The 17,370-nt window shown below is 39.1% G+C and overlaps 3 protein-coding genes across 3 annotated transcripts; 1 reads left to right on the top strand and 2 right to left on the bottom strand.

Moving 5' to 3' along the window:
* Window positions 1-5,523: 5,523 nt before the first annotated feature.
* LOC128742445 (protoheme IX farnesyltransferase, mitochondrial) lies at window positions 5,524-8,079 on the bottom strand. The gene is made up of 4 exons (XM_053838812.1): window positions 7,843-8,079; window positions 7,451-7,754; window positions 7,200-7,395; window positions 5,524-7,138 (listed from the first exon to the last, which is right to left on the bottom strand). The coding sequence occupies exons 1-4, from the start codon at window positions 7,954-7,956 to the stop codon at window positions 6,292-6,294; spliced, it is 1,461 nt and encodes a 486-aa protein (XP_053694787.1). The 5' UTR covers window positions 7,957-8,079; the 3' UTR covers window positions 5,524-6,291.
* A 778-nt stretch (window positions 8,080-8,857) lies between these two features.
* On the top strand, window positions 8,858-10,173 carry LOC128743136 (anamorsin homolog). Its single transcript, XM_053839659.1, has 5 exons — window positions 8,858-9,202; window positions 9,268-9,465; window positions 9,540-9,722; window positions 9,793-9,917; window positions 9,976-10,173. Exons 1-5 carry the CDS (start codon window positions 9,061-9,063, stop codon window positions 10,087-10,089), a joined length of 762 nt encoding a protein of 253 aa, XP_053695634.1. The 5' UTR covers window positions 8,858-9,060; the 3' UTR covers window positions 10,090-10,173.
* Window positions 10,174-10,707: 534 nt separating this feature from the next.
* Window positions 10,708-12,994, bottom strand: LOC128742771 (U3 small nucleolar ribonucleoprotein protein MPP10). Its single transcript, XM_053839222.1, has 4 exons — window positions 12,786-12,994; window positions 12,192-12,726; window positions 11,407-12,127; window positions 10,708-11,315 (listed from the first exon to the last, which is right to left on the bottom strand). The coding sequence occupies exons 1-4, from the start codon at window positions 12,884-12,886 to the stop codon at window positions 10,732-10,734; spliced, it is 1,941 nt and encodes a 646-aa protein (XP_053695197.1). The 5' UTR covers window positions 12,887-12,994; the 3' UTR covers window positions 10,708-10,731.
* Between the last annotated feature and the right edge of the window lie 4,376 nt (window positions 12,995-17,370).

Raw genomic sequence — 17,370 nt, 5'->3', positions numbered from 1 at the left:
TTACCCGTCATACATGCCGGAGCCATGTCGTTGAATTGAAACAGCGATACCGTGAAAGCACCAGTCGCCGCGCAGTTCCAGTGGCCGCGCACCCGACCATATTTTCATTAATTACATAAAATAAAGATAAAAACATATAATTTTATGCATACAGTTCCATTGTTACACTTTTTCTGTTTATGTTAAAGCAAAATAGACAACCAGGCGACGTTTGAAGAAGCAAAGAAAAAATAAATTCGAGCGGGTACAAGCACCTATAAGACGCCATCTTTGCAAATTGGTTAGCTGACAAACTAAAAAAGTGCATTCTTAAATTTGGGAGTTTCTTGGGACGCGTAGCAAAAATATTCCACAAAAACGGAAACGAGAAGTGAACTAAACATTTCTTCATATGAAATGCTGCACATTTTGATCGTTGTTGCATTTTTGCTGGTATTTTCGAGTGTGCGGCCATTGGTACAGCTAAAATATTACCTTATCCTATCGCCGCGCATGGGTCTTTGAAAGATAGCATCTACTTATAGAACCAGGAAAAGGTTATGGAGAATGTTCTATTGTACAACAATTTTTCTAAAGAGAGGAATTGTTTTGCATTTGGATGTATATAGAAATATTTTTCATATATTTTATATTATTTTGCTTTAAAAGACAAATAATAGAAAATAACTATTGAAAAACATGTTTATGATAGTAAAATTTATAACAACATATTAGCAGTTGAATATAATATAAATGTTTATTGAAATAAATGAGTACGAAAAGTCCGCGGCGATTGAACCATTGGTGCACTGCAATGGAAACGGAGCAAAATTATGTGCGCGGGGATTGGTACATGTACATGATGCACTCGAAGTCGTGTTTTGCTGGTAAGTGGCAATAAAACTACGTTTTTTAACATTTTTGTCTGAAAGCGAAATAAAAACACTAACCGAAAATGTATATTGCATAATAATATGTAAAAGAAATATTTTTATACATGCATTTATGTACCAGCCAACGTACTAAGTGCGCGGCGACTGGTGCTTTCACGGTACCTGTGGCCAAAATCCTTTCGGGAAACGTTTTTAACGCAGTAGCCATTTTTCCATTTATACACACAAGAATTGACAATCTATGGAAAAATTTGGCTAACGTGCATACGTTGTCAATTAACTTATGCTGGCGAGGTTGGCTTTAAAACTATTTAAAACGGTACGGAATCCGAGCACCTCGAAGAAGTTGCCAACGAAGCGTGAGCTTCAAGCGCTTGAAACTAGAAGGTAGAAGTAGCTTCATCACGCCGTCGTTAATGGGAGCTGCGTGTAGGCTGTCGTGGCAATGAAAAAATAAAAAGATTCGATCCAAAAACTTAGCGATTGCTAGCCTTACGCCGGAAATCACCACACCACATGATCAACTTGAATGTGTGATGGAAAAATGAGAAATAAGAACATATCGGTTGCTGTGCATGCGGTTTGATATAATCACGGATATTAGCCAACTTCTCAATTATTTTGGATATTAGCCCAAATTGTCCCACGTCGTGTGCCTCCGGAAATGCAATTTTTTTACAATCGACTTTCGTGGGGACGTTGTTTGGGGTGCATACTATCATGTGATGTCATGATCTCAATTTTGGAAAAAATGGCATATTAGTCAATTTTTCATCGCCAACATATGCTGCCGACTTGCAGGTGAAAGAGAGTTTCTACGGCCAGCTGAACAACGTGGGAGATACCCAAAACCATTTGGGCGACTTCAACGCGAAGATTGTCTCAAACAACGCGGACCTTGAACGCGTCATGGGACGCCATGGCCTAGGAGAGTGGCGAAAACGGGGAGCTGTTTACAGAATTCTGTACTAATAACAACGTGGTCATTGGTGCATCACTCTTTCCCCATAGACCAGCACATAAAGTCCGGTGGGGTTTCCGCGACGGCCGAACAGAAAATCAAATCGACCACATTTGCATCAGCAGAAAATAGCAAAGGAGCCTTGATGTACGCAACGAGCGCAGCGCAATATCAGGCATCCGACCATCATCTTGATATTGCTGAGATACGTTTGCGCCTCGCTCGTGTCGTGAACGTGAAAGTTGGGTGCCGTTACGACGTCCGCCGATTGGAGAAGTGTGAGGTGAAAATAGCCTTTGTCGAACAACTTGGATCACGGGTCTGGACGTTGCCACCTGATTAAACCGTTGAAGAGCAATGGATCGGCTTCAAGAACGCGTTCATCATGACCAGTGAGGAAACCCTCGGCAAAGTGCGCAGCGGGCGGATTGAGTGGATATCGGATGAAACTTGGAGGAAGATCGACGAGCGGAGAGAGGCGAGAACCAGACCGGCTAAAACCGCTGCCTGTCAACGACACGCCGAGCTGGAGAGGGCTGTGAAACGAGCTTGTAGGCGGGACAAGACAGCCTGGACTAACTCCCTAGCCAAACAACAAGAAATCGCCACCGCCGCCTGAGTGGTGCCAGGATGAATACAAAGATGCCGCTTAAGAACAGAGCTGGTCAGCTGCTGACTGAGCGTACAGAACAGCTTAAGCGATGGACTGAACATTTCGAACTCTACCGAGTTTCAAATTTCAGAGATCAACAAAACCAGCAGCGTACGACGCCAACAGTTCGTCGAATTCATCGCGTCAACTCGGAGGCGCCATCACTGGACGAAATTGAAGTAACCGTCAAGAGTAAGAAATTCAATAGAGCGCCAGAGATAGACTGTATTTCAGCCGAGATCTTGTCAGCTCTATGTCAGCCCAGATGAATCCTCAACCATATCCAAGAGAAGAACAACCTCTGGTGGCAGCAAGCTAGATTTCGCGCTGGCCGATTATGTGTAGACTATACCATGACGCTTCGCATTATAGTGGGCCCTATTCTCACAGCCATCCTCACCTCACCTTACAGGCCCCATTTGAATTGTACAGTCACTCAGGTGAGCGGAGTCACCTGAGGGATGTGGTAACCAGCTCAAGTCATATAAGGTCGGAGACGCGTCCTTCTAGCATACAAATCATCACGCAAGATAAGTTTGCACGGCGAAGTTATGTATCTAGAAACCGGAAGTCTATGCTGGAAGGAGCGTCTTGTATTCCCGTGGAATCATGTAAATAAGCGACATTGCTTATAGATCCACCCAACCCCTTTTGGTCCTTCACGAACGGCATTGATATGAAAGTTGCTGGGTAGATAAATTCGATTCTGCAGTAATTCTATTTGCATACAATGGGAAACCCTTGAGGTGGCTACTCCCATACATACATACATGCATACATACATACACCATACCACAACGTTTCGCATTATATTGGAGCAGATCAACGAATTCCAGGACTCTCTTCTGCTGGTGTTCGTTGACTTCAAAAAGGCGTTCGACCGACTCAACCACAAAAGCGTCTGGGGCGCACTATAAGGCATAAAAGAGTTCCAGATGAGCTAGTCCATCTCATTGAGGCTCAGTACGAGCCGTTCGCGTGCAAGATTTTGCACAATGGCGTCTTGTCCGACCCCAAAGGGTTACTGCTGGCGTGCGACAGGGCTGCATTTTATCGCAGCTTCTATTTCTCATCGTTATGGATGAGTTATTAGTTGGAGCAATTGACAGTAGACCAAATCGAGGGTTGCCTTGGAATCCTCTAACGATGGAACAGCTAAATGACCTCGACCTAGCCGACGACATTGTCTTGCACAACGCCGAAACGATATGCAGAGCAAGTTAGATGACATCTCCGAGAGCTCCCAGGCAGCAGGTCTCGCGGGTACAACAAGTAGCGGGACAATAAGTTGAGCAGCTGGACGCTTTTCAATATCTTGGTAGTTTAATATAAAAAGTAAATCGTTTCTGTAGGGCATACAATTTTATTTAAAGACAACTTAATACAAAACTACATTACAGTAGAGATTTCTATAACGCGGATTTGTAGAACGCGGATTTCTATAGCGCGGGTACCATGATATTTCTATAACGCGGTTTTCCGCGTATAACAAATACACGTAGCATATGGATATTGAGTTAATTGGGGCTAAACTCGAATTTTGAGCGTTTTTGAACAGATATGACCATGGTGTCTTTTAAGAAGTTGTAGGGCATATAACAGTTGACTCTCTAAGTGATATACGGAAACCACAAAGTTACGGGTTGGCCTGCTGGAGATTCCGGAATATCCGTTGAAATTATCTTATTGGTAAAGTTGGTTAAAATTGGTAAAATATTTTTGAAGTAACTAAAGTCGGGTAATTGATACGAATTAAAAACAAAGTAATAAATAAGCGACCTTAGAAAGCCATAAGGTGGTCCTCCGAAAAATTCAGAACATATCGTGAATATTTCGAGTGTAATTTGACTACACTAGAAGTATATTTCGACTATTTGTGAGTCAATTTGGCCATTGGATGGTTTACCGGGAAAAAATTCAAAGCTTACCTGAAATTGGTCACTGGAAATGCAAATTTTTTTAATTTGTAACAGATCAAAATGAAATGGAATATCAGCAATCCTCAACTAAATAGGCCGCTCACAACACGACTCGACATAGCCGCCAAAACGTTCACTGGAAAATTAGGATTTGCCGTCAAAGTGAACAATAAGTGAAAATTCATGTTGAAGTCCGCGCTACAATTTGAAAAAGGTTTGTTATAAAATGTTCGCTGACAAATAAACGAGGTTATTTCGCCAGTTTGTTGAAATTTCCAATTTTGCTAGTGTAATTTGATAGATGTGGTATAGTAAACTGAACTTCCGGTAACATTTACTATACTTACAAATCTAATAGCAAATATATCAACTTTTGTATAAACTCTTCACCAAGTATTGTGCATTTCTGGGAAAGTTTTAACAGAAATCTAACCATCGTAGTTAGCCATGGCCATTCCGTAATCCGCGTTGACGGTATCTAATATTTTTATGGATTTTGCCTGAGAAAAAGTGAGAGAGAAGTGTTATTGCTTTTGTTTTCACCTTTTCCTGGACAATTCAGAATGGGGCTTCTTGTAAGAGCGAACAGGCTACGAAAACTTTGTTGCTTTCGTCAACGCGATGAATTTATATTCCCATTTCATATTGTTCAATTCGAGGTTGGATAAACATAATTCCGAACCCAAAGAACAATTTCGCTCGTTGACCACTTTTACGGATGTTCCGTATTTGTCGGAGAATCGCATGTTGGCTTTGGAATAGCACGTATTGTTTACTTTACTTATATTACGCCAAATAATAAGCCATAGGAACTTTAAAAAGAATTTTGAAGCTATGAGAAGACTTCACAGAAATGAAAATTTACCGGATGTTCCGGAAGCTCTGGAAGACCAAGAGGCGATTTTTTCTGTCTCACCAAGCATCTGTAAGATGGAAAAATATATACTTGACATCTTTCCCAAAGGAACCATGGTCGTGTTGATTCGAAATTTTGTAAAATTCAGGTATAGCCCCAATTAACTCAATTTCCATATGCTACGTGTACTTGTATAACGCGCTTCTTATAACGCGGTCCCAATTACCCGCGTTATACAAATATCGACTGTATTTGTTTGCTAATTTTTTTTTGTAACAATTCTTCGTTAGTCGAGATCTTATTGAAAAAACTATTCACGATTGTAAGTAAAATTCTATTGCAGGTAGTATTTATCTGAGCATTTCAACATTTAACTGGCAGGTTAAAAATTAGCCAATGTGGGACACTTGGTCGTCCGGGATAATGCATTCAAATCCGAGACTGTATTGCAAAATCTGGCACGTGTCAGTTTATTTGAAGCAATTTGGAGCAAATTCGAAAAATTAGCAAAGTTACAGCTGTTTGTACTGAGCGTAGCAATTACACAGCGAATGAAACATTCTACAGTGTTGTTCTCAAAACCAGGTTTTTGAAGTCGACACCATCAATAGTTCAAGACTGGCTCAACCAATTCACTTACTTTTTTTTGTTCCAAAGCATGTAAGATTATCTGGTGTTTGAACCATCCTTTTTGCATTTTTTAGAGAAGGTTGAAATCTATTTTTATGTACGAATGTCCGCCATTTTATGCTTTCAAATTTATTTTGAAAAAAAAAGGAGTGATCAGAGACAAGATAATTTTATATACCCCTTTTTAATTTTGAATAAACCTCCGAGCGCCAATCCATGGTATCACATTCTATGACTTTTTGAATGGTAAACTTCAACTGCATTGAGAAAAAATATTTTAAATGAGTCCAAAAACATGATAAAACTTTTATGCCCTCTTAAGAGTCTAGGTCACAAGTATCGTTTCATTTATTTCTAGTATCTCAATGTACATTTTGGTTCGGAATAGGAATTACCAGTAACTAGAGCTTTTGCTTACCGGAAACCGTTGTGGGCAACGATGCGGCCACGTTCGTTATTAGACTATCTTCTATAGCTTTAATACCACTTTGGGTGCAATTAAGATTTCCCACGTCTACAACGATATTTGGTACTAGATAAACGTCCGCTTTCTTTTCTGGTTTTTGGGATGTGAAAGGCTCATTTTCGTCTTCCAATTGTATGGTGGGTGCAGTTTCTTCCATGGTTTTCTCATGGGAGAAAATCCAGTATTTTTTGTTAAGCAGGAATAAAGCCATCAGCAGTGGCAAGTGCAATAGAGAAAAGCGGAAAAGCTTCCTTGAACTTTTGCTATCTGCTTTCTGATGGAAATCCCATGCAAGATAGCCAAAATAGGCATTCAATGGCAGGCTTTCTACTGCAAACCAAACGTTCGTTACGTCTATTACTGGTGCCAGTAGAGACAGAGCCGTAATGTAACCGGTGTGCCGCAACGAAACTAGTGTGCATAGGCGAGGATGGGAATTTGCCATCATTTTGTAGCCTGCTTTTAAATACTCTGGTCGAATATTCCAGGAAAGAGCATTAAAATGAGGAAACTGCCAACAGTATAATAAACCAGCGAGAACCCATGCGCCTGCTCCGATATCACCACTGCAAGCAGCCCAACCCATCAAGGGCGGAATAGCACCCACTATCGATCCAACCCAGGTATTCAGTATACTGTATCGCTTCATCGGTGTGTAGATGCTGGTGTAAAGAATTAAATTGGCTGCACCCAATCCGGCTGTCAATCCGTTTACACCAAAATAGAGCATTCCAATTCCCACAGAGCTGGCACCAAGTGCAAATCCAACAGCATGCAAGCGTCTGGAAGAATATTACAAGATAAAGTATGCGCTTATATGCATCCTTGCAGGAATCTACATACGATAAATATCCTTTGACCAGCACTCGGTTTCGTGTACGTGGCATTTGTGCATCAAACGAGGTCTCGATAACTTGGTTGATGGAGTTCGCCGCACCAGAAACTAAGGTTGTCCCTAACGAACACAGCAAAAATGTGGACAGTTCGAATGGAGCAGGCGCCATCGCATAACCAGCCATTGTTGTTATTACTACCAAAGCTGAAAGAAAGTAGGACTTTAGAAGCGTAATAGTACACTTTGAGACACAACTTACAAGTCAGTCGAATTTTTGATAGCATCAGGTAGTGATACATTAAGCGACTGAAGCTGGGCAGGAAGGTAGCGATTTCACCGCTCGTTTCTTTCTTATTTTCCAGTGAAATTGTAGCTTTAACTGAATTCAACGATTTACTAATTTCTTTAACTAAAGCTTTAGGATCTGCCGATGGCACTTGAATTATTACAGGAGTCGTCAATGGGACAGTCTTGGGTGACTTCCGCGCGTTTTCTCTTCCATTGTTAGGTGCTGCGTTTGCTGCAGTTGAGCTAAACCGATTTGTGCATGGCTTACTCATATACTAAATGGATTAAATAATATTATTTATTTGCCAGTAATATTCAAAACAAATTTTAGAATCTCTTGAAACGTGTTGTGTAATCACTCACCAATTGGACGGCTCGTAAGCGATTTTGCAGCGCCGGTTGAGATCGTGGTGCATGGAAGGCCACTCGACGCGCCCATTCGCACGACATCGTGCGATGGGCAACAACACAGAACATTATAATTATTGCACCGCTGACATTATTGTTAGGATTATAGATCGAAATACCGTAAAAATACAATCACTGCTCTTAGACCGTATGATGTTTTGATATCGATCTCGCAAAAAAAAAAATAATGAGTGAGGAGCGTGCACAGTATAGAAAAATATTCCACCACTTTGACATGAAGTTTGACTTTGACATTAACTTTTGTTTGTCAAGAATGCTGGCAAGACAGGACAAGGGGTTTCCAGTAAGGCGTATCAAGTGCGTCGTAATCGAAAGCTATTTTTGTATTTTTTGCGTTTTAAATAGGTAATCAACATAATTAAGGTAATACGCATGCAATACTCAATGGTAATTACTGCTAATCATTATTAATTTTTGGTATTTAATCACAAAGGTTTGATTATCAGTAATATGTACATGATATTAGGGTAACCAACCTATTTTGGACCCTATTAGATGCTGTTCATAATTTGTACACTTCCATTAGATTTTGCTGAAGTGCCCAAATTTTGTACAGCTACTGATGGAGTACAAAATACTGTTACCCTAATCAGTATGGTAACCAATAAAGTAATTTTGTGCAGCGAAGCGTTGTAATTACAGCAGTTGAAAGCCCCTTGAAAAATGAAAAGATCAAAGGAAGGATCAAAGATCCAAATGAGCTGCCATAAATACAGATATTTGTGCATGCATAAATTTGGGACCCTACCATTTTCTACGGAGTGTTTTATTTTCTCGATCTAATCTTTTAAATAACATAAATAGTTTATGGAATACTTTAAAATGCAGGAGCATTAGTGGAGTCAGAAATCACAGCAACTGAAATAATTGATGGGTCCCAAATTTATGCATGCACACATATCTGTATTTATGGCAGCTCTGATCCAAATCGCTAAATCGCTATTGTCTCGTGCTTGATTAGAGGCTCTTTAGTGGTATCTCATTGTTTTTGTTGTTTGGTCTGAAGGGTGGTCTGAAGAATAAATTTCAAGGAAACAAAAATAATTTTCCTTATTATCCAGCTTATTTAGCTACTATACTATAGTGCTATATTTTATTTTTCAAACGTGCCTTTTTACGTACTTAGTGAAGTTGCTTCCATTTTAACCAGACATGAATATTGTGCAGGAAAATAACCACGTCCTTTACATCTGGGCAGGAGCAGTCAATGCTGATATTGAAAAGGAAGTGAATCAGCTAAAATCTATTCCAAATGTAAGGGTCAATGTTGAAAATGCTGATCGTGTTTTTCTAGGTAAATACTTCATTTTATAATGTTTCTTGAAAGTAATTTTAATTAGTTTATTTTATTTCAACCAGCTAATTTCAGCAAATCGCAATTTGATGTTATTTTTGCCAACATCTCAACTGGAAACTCAGAATTGGTGTCCTACTTGCTGAAAATAGTTAAACCCAAAGGGAAAGTGGTGGTCAAGGATGATTCGATGCAAGGAGAGACAGCTTGTTCGAATTTGCTATTATCTGGATTCATCAATATCGTTCCTTTAGAGAATAACAGTTTGTATTGCTTATCTTGTCACGTATTGCAGCAATAATTGATAAATCAAAACATTTTTGCATCGATTCTGTAGCGGTTGTTGGTGAGAAACCAAACTACGAAGTTGGATCTGCCGCTAAACTATCCTTCGGTGTGAACAAAGCTAAAGTTGCCGCGGTGTGGAAACTGGACGTTGACGACGACGACGAACGGATTGATGCCGACGAATTGTTGGACGATGAAGACAAGTTAAAACCATCAGCTGATTCACTAAGAGGTAGTTCGCAAATTTTCAATATAGGTGAAATACTGCAATATATATATATATATATATATCTATGTCGTAGTTTGCGGAACAACTGGGAAACGCAAAGCCTGTAAAGACTGTTCCTGTGGTTTGGCTGAAGAACTTGAAGCTGATACGAAGAATATTGCTGCTCAAAGTACTGGTACAAAATCATCTTGCGGAAGTGTAAGTATTGGGAGTTATGCTCTGGAGAATACGATTTGAAGAGCTTTGAATTTTGTAGTGTTATCTGGGTGATGCGTTTCGTTGTGCTTCTTGTCCTTACCTGGGTATGCCTGCATTCAAGCCAGGAGAGAAGATTCTACTCTCGGATACACAAATGAAGGCAGATATTTGAATATTTCGTAAATTATCTAGTTTGTGACATTGGAAGCTGAAGGTATTTGATATGTAATAAACAATCATTTAAGTCGTAGAAGACTTAAATCATTATTTGAAATTGCTTTTTATTTATATCGCTACTTTCCATGATTTAGCAACTCAGAATCTGTTCTCTTCAGATTTGGCTGCGAAAAATGAAAGATTAATTAACCGCGCTACATTATTAATGAGCAAATTTAATAAGAAAAACCTAATGATTTTTTTTAATGATACGTGAGTTTCCACATCCAGAATCGAGGCGATAGATAAATTATTTATTTATGTTTAGCAGCTGCATAGGACAGTGTCTTATAGGTTATTTATTTGCAAGCGAACGATAGTTTTCATGTTTATTAAAAAATATGTGTCCCCTCGTTTTAAATAATTATTGCTGGATTCTTTCAAAATATAGGGAAAAAATAACGCTTAATATTTTTAGTAAGGCTTAGCACATAGTGCGTTGCAGTTAAAATACTGCCATTTTTCAATCCGGCACAGCTTGAGATTAAGTGACACTCTTTGTCCTGCGTTATCCTTTATAAAAGAATTCTAGAAAATAAAACAAAGTATTCTCATTATATTGTATTATATATTACAATGATCAAAGCACTACTATTATCTACAGTTTCACGTGTGTAGCCCGCACGGAGGTAACTGTTTTCTTTTTATTTTGGTCTGGATTTAGCTTCCGTTTTACTTGCGAAGCAACCTCATCCTGCAGCTGCGTGAAGAAGGCTGTTGATGACTTGGAAACTCCCTTCGTTTCGCTCATCTTGACCACGTTCTTCGCCTTTGTGACCTTTTTGAGAAGCTTCTCTTGCATGTCCTTTGCTTTGATAGGTGCACCCTTCTCCAACAAGCGGTGTTCTTTTTCTGCTTGCTTTGCAAATTTATCTCGTTGGAAGCGTTTTTTCAGTCTGCGCTCACGATTTTTGTCGGTTTTGGTACGTTCGTCTTTGCTCATGACGTCCCCTTTAGGCCGATTATGAACTTCTTCGGGAGCTAGAAGTGCAGCATCCGAAGTTGCAACCGGAGCAACCTCCTCCATGTTGATTGCTGGCGTGTTAGTAATGATTTTCAACTCAGGTACGGCCGGGCGGGGAGTATAATGGAAGTTGGAAAGAGCATCCAACTGAGCAAGCAATGTTTTCATCATAGAACGAATTTCTTTGTGTTCTTTTGATTCTTCCTCTTCGATTTGATCTAAAAAATGTTTAATGATATAAAATAGTGACTAGTATCTGTGTCATATGTAGTTGTCTGACAAGAGCAAAAAATGCATAATTGCACTTACCCGAGTTAGGATTGGCCTTTTCCAATTGCTTCAAATAATCCTGTTCATAGATTTGTGCCAACGATTGTTTGCTTTTTTCTGAATCCAGCACTAACTGTTTGCGATATTCTCGGGGATTCTCCGGCGGACGTACTTTTCGCTCAACATCATCAAACGCTCTGTTTCGAACACGCTGTTTGATAATATCTTCGAGTCGCAGTGTAGTTTCTTCTGTAATAACCGGTGCTGGTCTAGTGGTGGAATCGAATTCTAGAATCTCTTCCAAAAGAGAGTTTTGCGGTCGAGTATCAGCAGAAATTTCTCCTTTAAGCTGCCAAGGCTTCTCTTGTAGCAATTGGTCTTCCATTTTTTGTATTTTCTGTTGAAGCTTTTCTTGTCTTAATTCGAAAGAAGACTTGGGTTGGTCGTCGTCCTGTGGATTCTGTTTTTCGATTTCATGTTCAGAATTGCGGGCTTCCGATTGAGGAACTACATGACGTTTCTTTTCCTCATTTTCTATAAACCCTCCCGAGTTTTTATACAACTCATATCGAAGCCTTCGATTATTTTCTACTTCATCTGCAGAATTTTCCGGTTCCGATTGACCTTTTGTTTCAGCTTCACTATTACCTATGCTATCGTTTTCGTTCTCATTTTCATCGCTTCCATAGTTTTCATTCTCGCTAGACTCTTCATCATCGAAAAAATCCGAGTATTTCATGCCTTCGTCCTCGTTGTCAAACTACATTACGGCAAATTGAACTATTAAATATCAAAGTAAATTTATATTATTCTCTTGACCTTACCTCTCCAGCATGTTCATCAAAGTAATCGATTTCAATCAAAGGATCCTTGTCGGGTTTTCCAGCCTGCCGCCTGCTTTCTCGTTCATCTTCTTGGTCCAAAAAGCGCGCCATATCCTCCAATTTAAAAAATTCATCATCTACTACAGATCGCTTAACTAATTTTTCTTCGTTTGATATAGATTTTCTTTTTTTCTTTGTTCGTGGAACACTGGGAGACGGAGTTTGAGAATCATCACCACCATTCTCATCAATCTCTTCCTCTGACTTTTCACAATCGGAATTTGCTTTTCTGAAGGACAGCTGTGTACGCCTAGAACTGAACGATAGAACCAGCGAGGTTTTCGACAAGTCTTGATTGAGTAATTGTTCATTTTTCAGCTCTAATTGTTGCCAAATTTGTTCATCATCCATTCCGTCTACCACTAGCTCTTCCAGATAAGGCTTTAGGAATGCTTGGCCAGTGTTCAATTTTTGACCATAATCATACAAATTCTTTACTAGCCATTTTATCTTTTCCGCTCGTGTCGTCTGTACGCTGTTGTAGATTACAAAGTTTTACACTGAATTACCTATATAATATTGTACATTTTTTACCTTAAGAAGCATTCCGGATTCTTCGTCTGTTCGTGAAACTTTTTGAGCAGCACTCTCAATCCCTTTTTGTCGGGTTTAACTTTACCGGTTATCTTAGTCATATTTCCAAATTTTCTTAGCACATGAGTGAAAGATGAACCTCAGCCAAAAAAAGAAACGTTTGCTAACACTTTGATCAATAATTTGCGTATATGTTACGATATTTTATGAAAAATAATAGGTTGAGAAAAGCCGCGTGTTTTTCGAGTACAACCTGATGTATGAGAAGAACACAAACTCATGGAAAAAATGTAAACAGACCACCGAGAACGATGAGAGATGAGTGAGACTGTCATTGACAATGTGAAAAAAGGGAATAAGCAAGAATGAGAAAGGCAAGACGAAAGGGAAGTTTAGGTAAATAGGCAGGGATGCCAAATATACAGTTCAACTGAAAATGATATCCACCTTTTCGCGTCCGTGGGTACAACCTTCGGAAAACGTTGGCATCACGGGAATGACACTTCCAATACCAACCTATACAAAAAAAACGTAGCCAACATAGAGCGGGCCCAAGCTGACAGCTTCATAGATGGGCTCAAGCTGACAACCGAGTCGGATGTATAAATTGTTAAATTTTGTTAGTTTTAGTTCGATTTTAGTCAAGGTTTTAGCATCACATAGCCAATTTCAGGCAGACAATTAATGCGAAATACATGAAACTGTGAAAATGGTTAGATAAATTCGTTTTGTGAAATCGCTTTGCGTTTCCCGCCTTTTTCATGTGAGCAACGAAAATGTGACGTCATATCAGCCCCCTGGTTGGCATGCCATTGGCAACTTTATTCACGTCAGGTTGATACGTCCAGTCTTGATTGTTGTTGTAGAACTTTCAAGCGTACGTGAGCGGAGTTTCCAAAAGCAAATAAACATTGTCGAAAAGTGTGCCCACTACAGAGACTACCCACCTTTTCGCTTTACCTTTATTTATGATGGTACTCTCCGTTTTGTTTTAAAATTCAGCGAATTTTGAGTGTCTCGGCGCCTCTGTAATCTATCGACCTTTTCGCGTGCGTAATGGCGGCTAGTGGGTACAACTTTCGAAGAACGTTAGCATGCCTTTGGAAACTTTATTCACGACAAGGTGATATTTTCAGCCTTAATTGTTTTTGTAGAACTTTCAAGCATACGTGAGCGGAGTTCCCGAAAGCAAATAAACATTGCCGAAAGCTGTACCTTCTAGCCGCCATCAAGTGCGCGAAAAAGTGGATAGTCTCTGTAGTGCCCACTAGCCGCCATTAACCGCGCGAAAAGGTGGATACAAATTACCAAACAAATTACACCGAAATAAGTCGCTTTAAGGGCCTGTTTGCTGCATGAAGAGTCAAAATCAGACTGTACCCACTTATTTTCATTACCGCTCGTGAAAAGCTGGATTCAGATTACTGACATTTACCTTTTTCATATACATAGCCGCGCGATTGGTTGTTGCGCTTGGTATAGTTTTCCACGTTTGCTGGTGTCGTTCACAAAGTACGACTGGTATTTTTCGGCGTATAAGAATCCCTATTGGGCGGACGTCCAGTTCAAAATGTTTTATATAAAAATTAAGCCACAGAAAATAAAGCGTTTTTTATCGTACATTAAACATTTATTTATCAGTCCTTACCACTGTATTAATATCTTCACATCAAGATGCAGGTAAATGATAACTAACCAGGTAACCAATAAGCATTTCCAATGTGTCGTGGTTAGCCGTTGGGTCTCGGTCCATTCTCCGCGTAAGGCGTAACACGTCTTTACTTTTTAACGTCAGCCGAAAGAATGAGTTCGATGGAGAGGAATCGGCAATTATAAACCTCTTTTGATCTACATGAGCAATTTTTGTTTTCGACGCCGCAACTGCCGCTAACCGAAACTGACCGACGCATACATACACACGGATATACGACGCCTTTTCTCTCTCTTTTAACCATTTATATTCTCTCGCAAATCCACGATTCTTATTATAACCGATCGTTTGATTGCGGGTTTTGCTGCTTCGTATTACAATTGGGCGTCGATACTGAAATCAAATATTGTGCGTAATATTTCAATAGGGCGTATTTCTCATCTGCTGATATTACATTTTTCCTTATGTTCATTACTTCTCTACACAATGCAATTTAAAAGCAAGCCAATCCCAAGTGACATTTTTGTTGTATAATAGCTTATTATACTATTGTACAGCTAGTTACCGTGGAACAAGAGCTTAATAAGCTATTATACAAGAAAAATGTTACTTGGGAATAACTTAAACGCTATTTTGGGAAAATATGCGGCTACTTTACTGCTAGCCCTCTTATAGTGCTGACAATGCTTATTTGCAGCTAGTTACCGACAAGAAGAATTTAAATAGAATTGTGGATGCCAATTTACAACTGTTATGCAGTCAAAAGGCTGATAAACAACAACCTAAAACGCCAGGAATGCTAATAAACGATTGATTTACTGCTTATACTAATGCTTATTGGTTACCTGGGTGAATTTCTCAGATTTTTTAAATTTTTTTTGATTTTTGCGAAATCACGCAAACCGACCCTAGCCCGTAGTCCAATCAGCGGTGTGGAATTGTCAAAATTTTGCGAACTAAACATCCATGGATGGCGACAATTTCGAACCATCAGCCAACGTATCAAAAATAACAGCTAATAATAGTTAAATTTACGGGGTAAATCACTTCCTGCATAAATGTCGACTAACATTTGAAAGGGGCAGATAAGCCAACTGTCAAACGGAACGAGTGAGAGTTAATTTTCCTATGCTGCTCCAGCAAAAAATAACTCTCACTCGTTCTGTTTGACAGTTGGCTTATCCGCCCCTTTCAAACGTTGGTCGACAAATATTCAATATGTTATAAATATTGATAAATATATTTACTATTTTAAATGTGTCCACCTCATCATAACAACTCTTTTTACATATACTGTAGAGTGACTATATACAGAGTGGCGACAATGTCAAAATTGGAATGATAATTATCTATCAGTGTCATTCCAATCGAGCAGACGACCTATCCAACGCGCATGCAGGAAAGAGAAAGAAAAGCCTTGGAAAACCCGCATTGCATACATTTGGGATGACTTGTCGCCACTCTGTATATAGTCACTCTAATATACTGTTATGGGGACTTGACAGCTCAAGATCGTATGAAAAAGGTGGAAACTTTCGTAAAATATTCATCAATACCGGTAAATATATTTAGCACCCGGGTAAAAGGATGTAAATCTGCATAAATATATTTAATATATTTATTAAATTTGAAGTGATTCGCCCCGTGGTTAAATTATAATTAAAAGGCTGTGTAAGTAGGTCCCAGTATCAAATGTACTAAAACTAATGAGTGGGACATGGACAATGTATGTGATTTGACAGCCACACCACCCTGCTGGTCCAATAGCGTCCGTTTCATCAAAGCCCAACACCTCCCTGTTCGACAGACGTCTTTTGTAATTTTGTGAATGACGCCGTTGTTGTTTTGATTTTCTCCAGTTACACCCCGGTGAAAAATAAATGGTCCGCAAGACGGTCCGGGAAAAGGATACAACATACAATTTTCATAGCTTTTTACTTTGGGCTAAGTAATCTCAACTGTATTCATAACTTTTGTGGGAAAATTAAAATATCCAATTTTTATAAAAAACACATCACCTGCCCTAAATTGACTGACCGAAAATCCAACAAAATTCGAGCAGTTGTAGCATCATGGTTATATTTATAAAAATTGTTTTGAAAAAATTGTTATTATAAAACTATAAAATTTATTATTAGTAATTGCAAGAAAAATTGTCCAAACAAAGTGCGCAATTGCTCATAAAAGTGCTATTTTGCATTAAATCGTTTCGGTGTCTTCGGCGCACTTATTGCTTGGAATATAACGAAAAAGTGCGCCGAAGATATTGTCAATTGCAAGGAAAATTGTATCATCCAAAGTGCGATATCGCTCAGAAAAGTGCTATTTTGCATTAAATCGTTTTGGTATCTTCGGCGCACTTTTTCGTTACCTTCCAAGCAATAAGTGCTCCGAAGATACCGAAACGATTTAATGCAAAATAGCACTTTTATGAGCGATATCAGTATAATCAATATATATAGAATGCCAGTGTCGCTGCAGTGCGCGCGGCAAACATCATACATATTCAGATAATGTATTTACATTATACTTGCATATGTGTGTGTGCCTGAGATTCAGCAAAAGGGGAATCTCATTGTCAAACTTTGACAACCAGTTTAAAATTTCGAATATGGCTGCCAAGTTATGTAATTGCAAACTCCGCTTGCTTCAAATTTCTGAAAAAATCGGTGCAAAAAGACTCAGTTGAGGGATTCAATTCATCCGACGAAAAGAAAATGAGCGTTTAAAAACATTTCACTGGCATGAAAACACAGCGATGAGCGCACTGATGACAGCACCAACAAGCGCACAGATAAATAACAATAAGCAACTTTGACAATGAAGTTCCCGATTCACAGACTAGATAGAGATTGTTAGCATCATGTTTACCACAATGAGTCCTGTAGAAAAACAGCGACACTGGCATTCTATATATATTGATTCTACTGCGAT

The sequence above is a fragment of the Sabethes cyaneus genome, chromosome 3, assembly GCF_943734655.1.
Source record: "Sabethes cyaneus chromosome 3, idSabCyanKW18_F2, whole genome shotgun sequence".
NCBI classification, from domain to species: Eukaryota; Metazoa; Arthropoda; class Insecta; order Diptera; family Culicidae; genus Sabethes; species Sabethes cyaneus.
The sequence above is the reverse complement of the archived record's forward strand: the minus strand, read 5'-3'. Positions and strand labels throughout refer to the sequence as shown.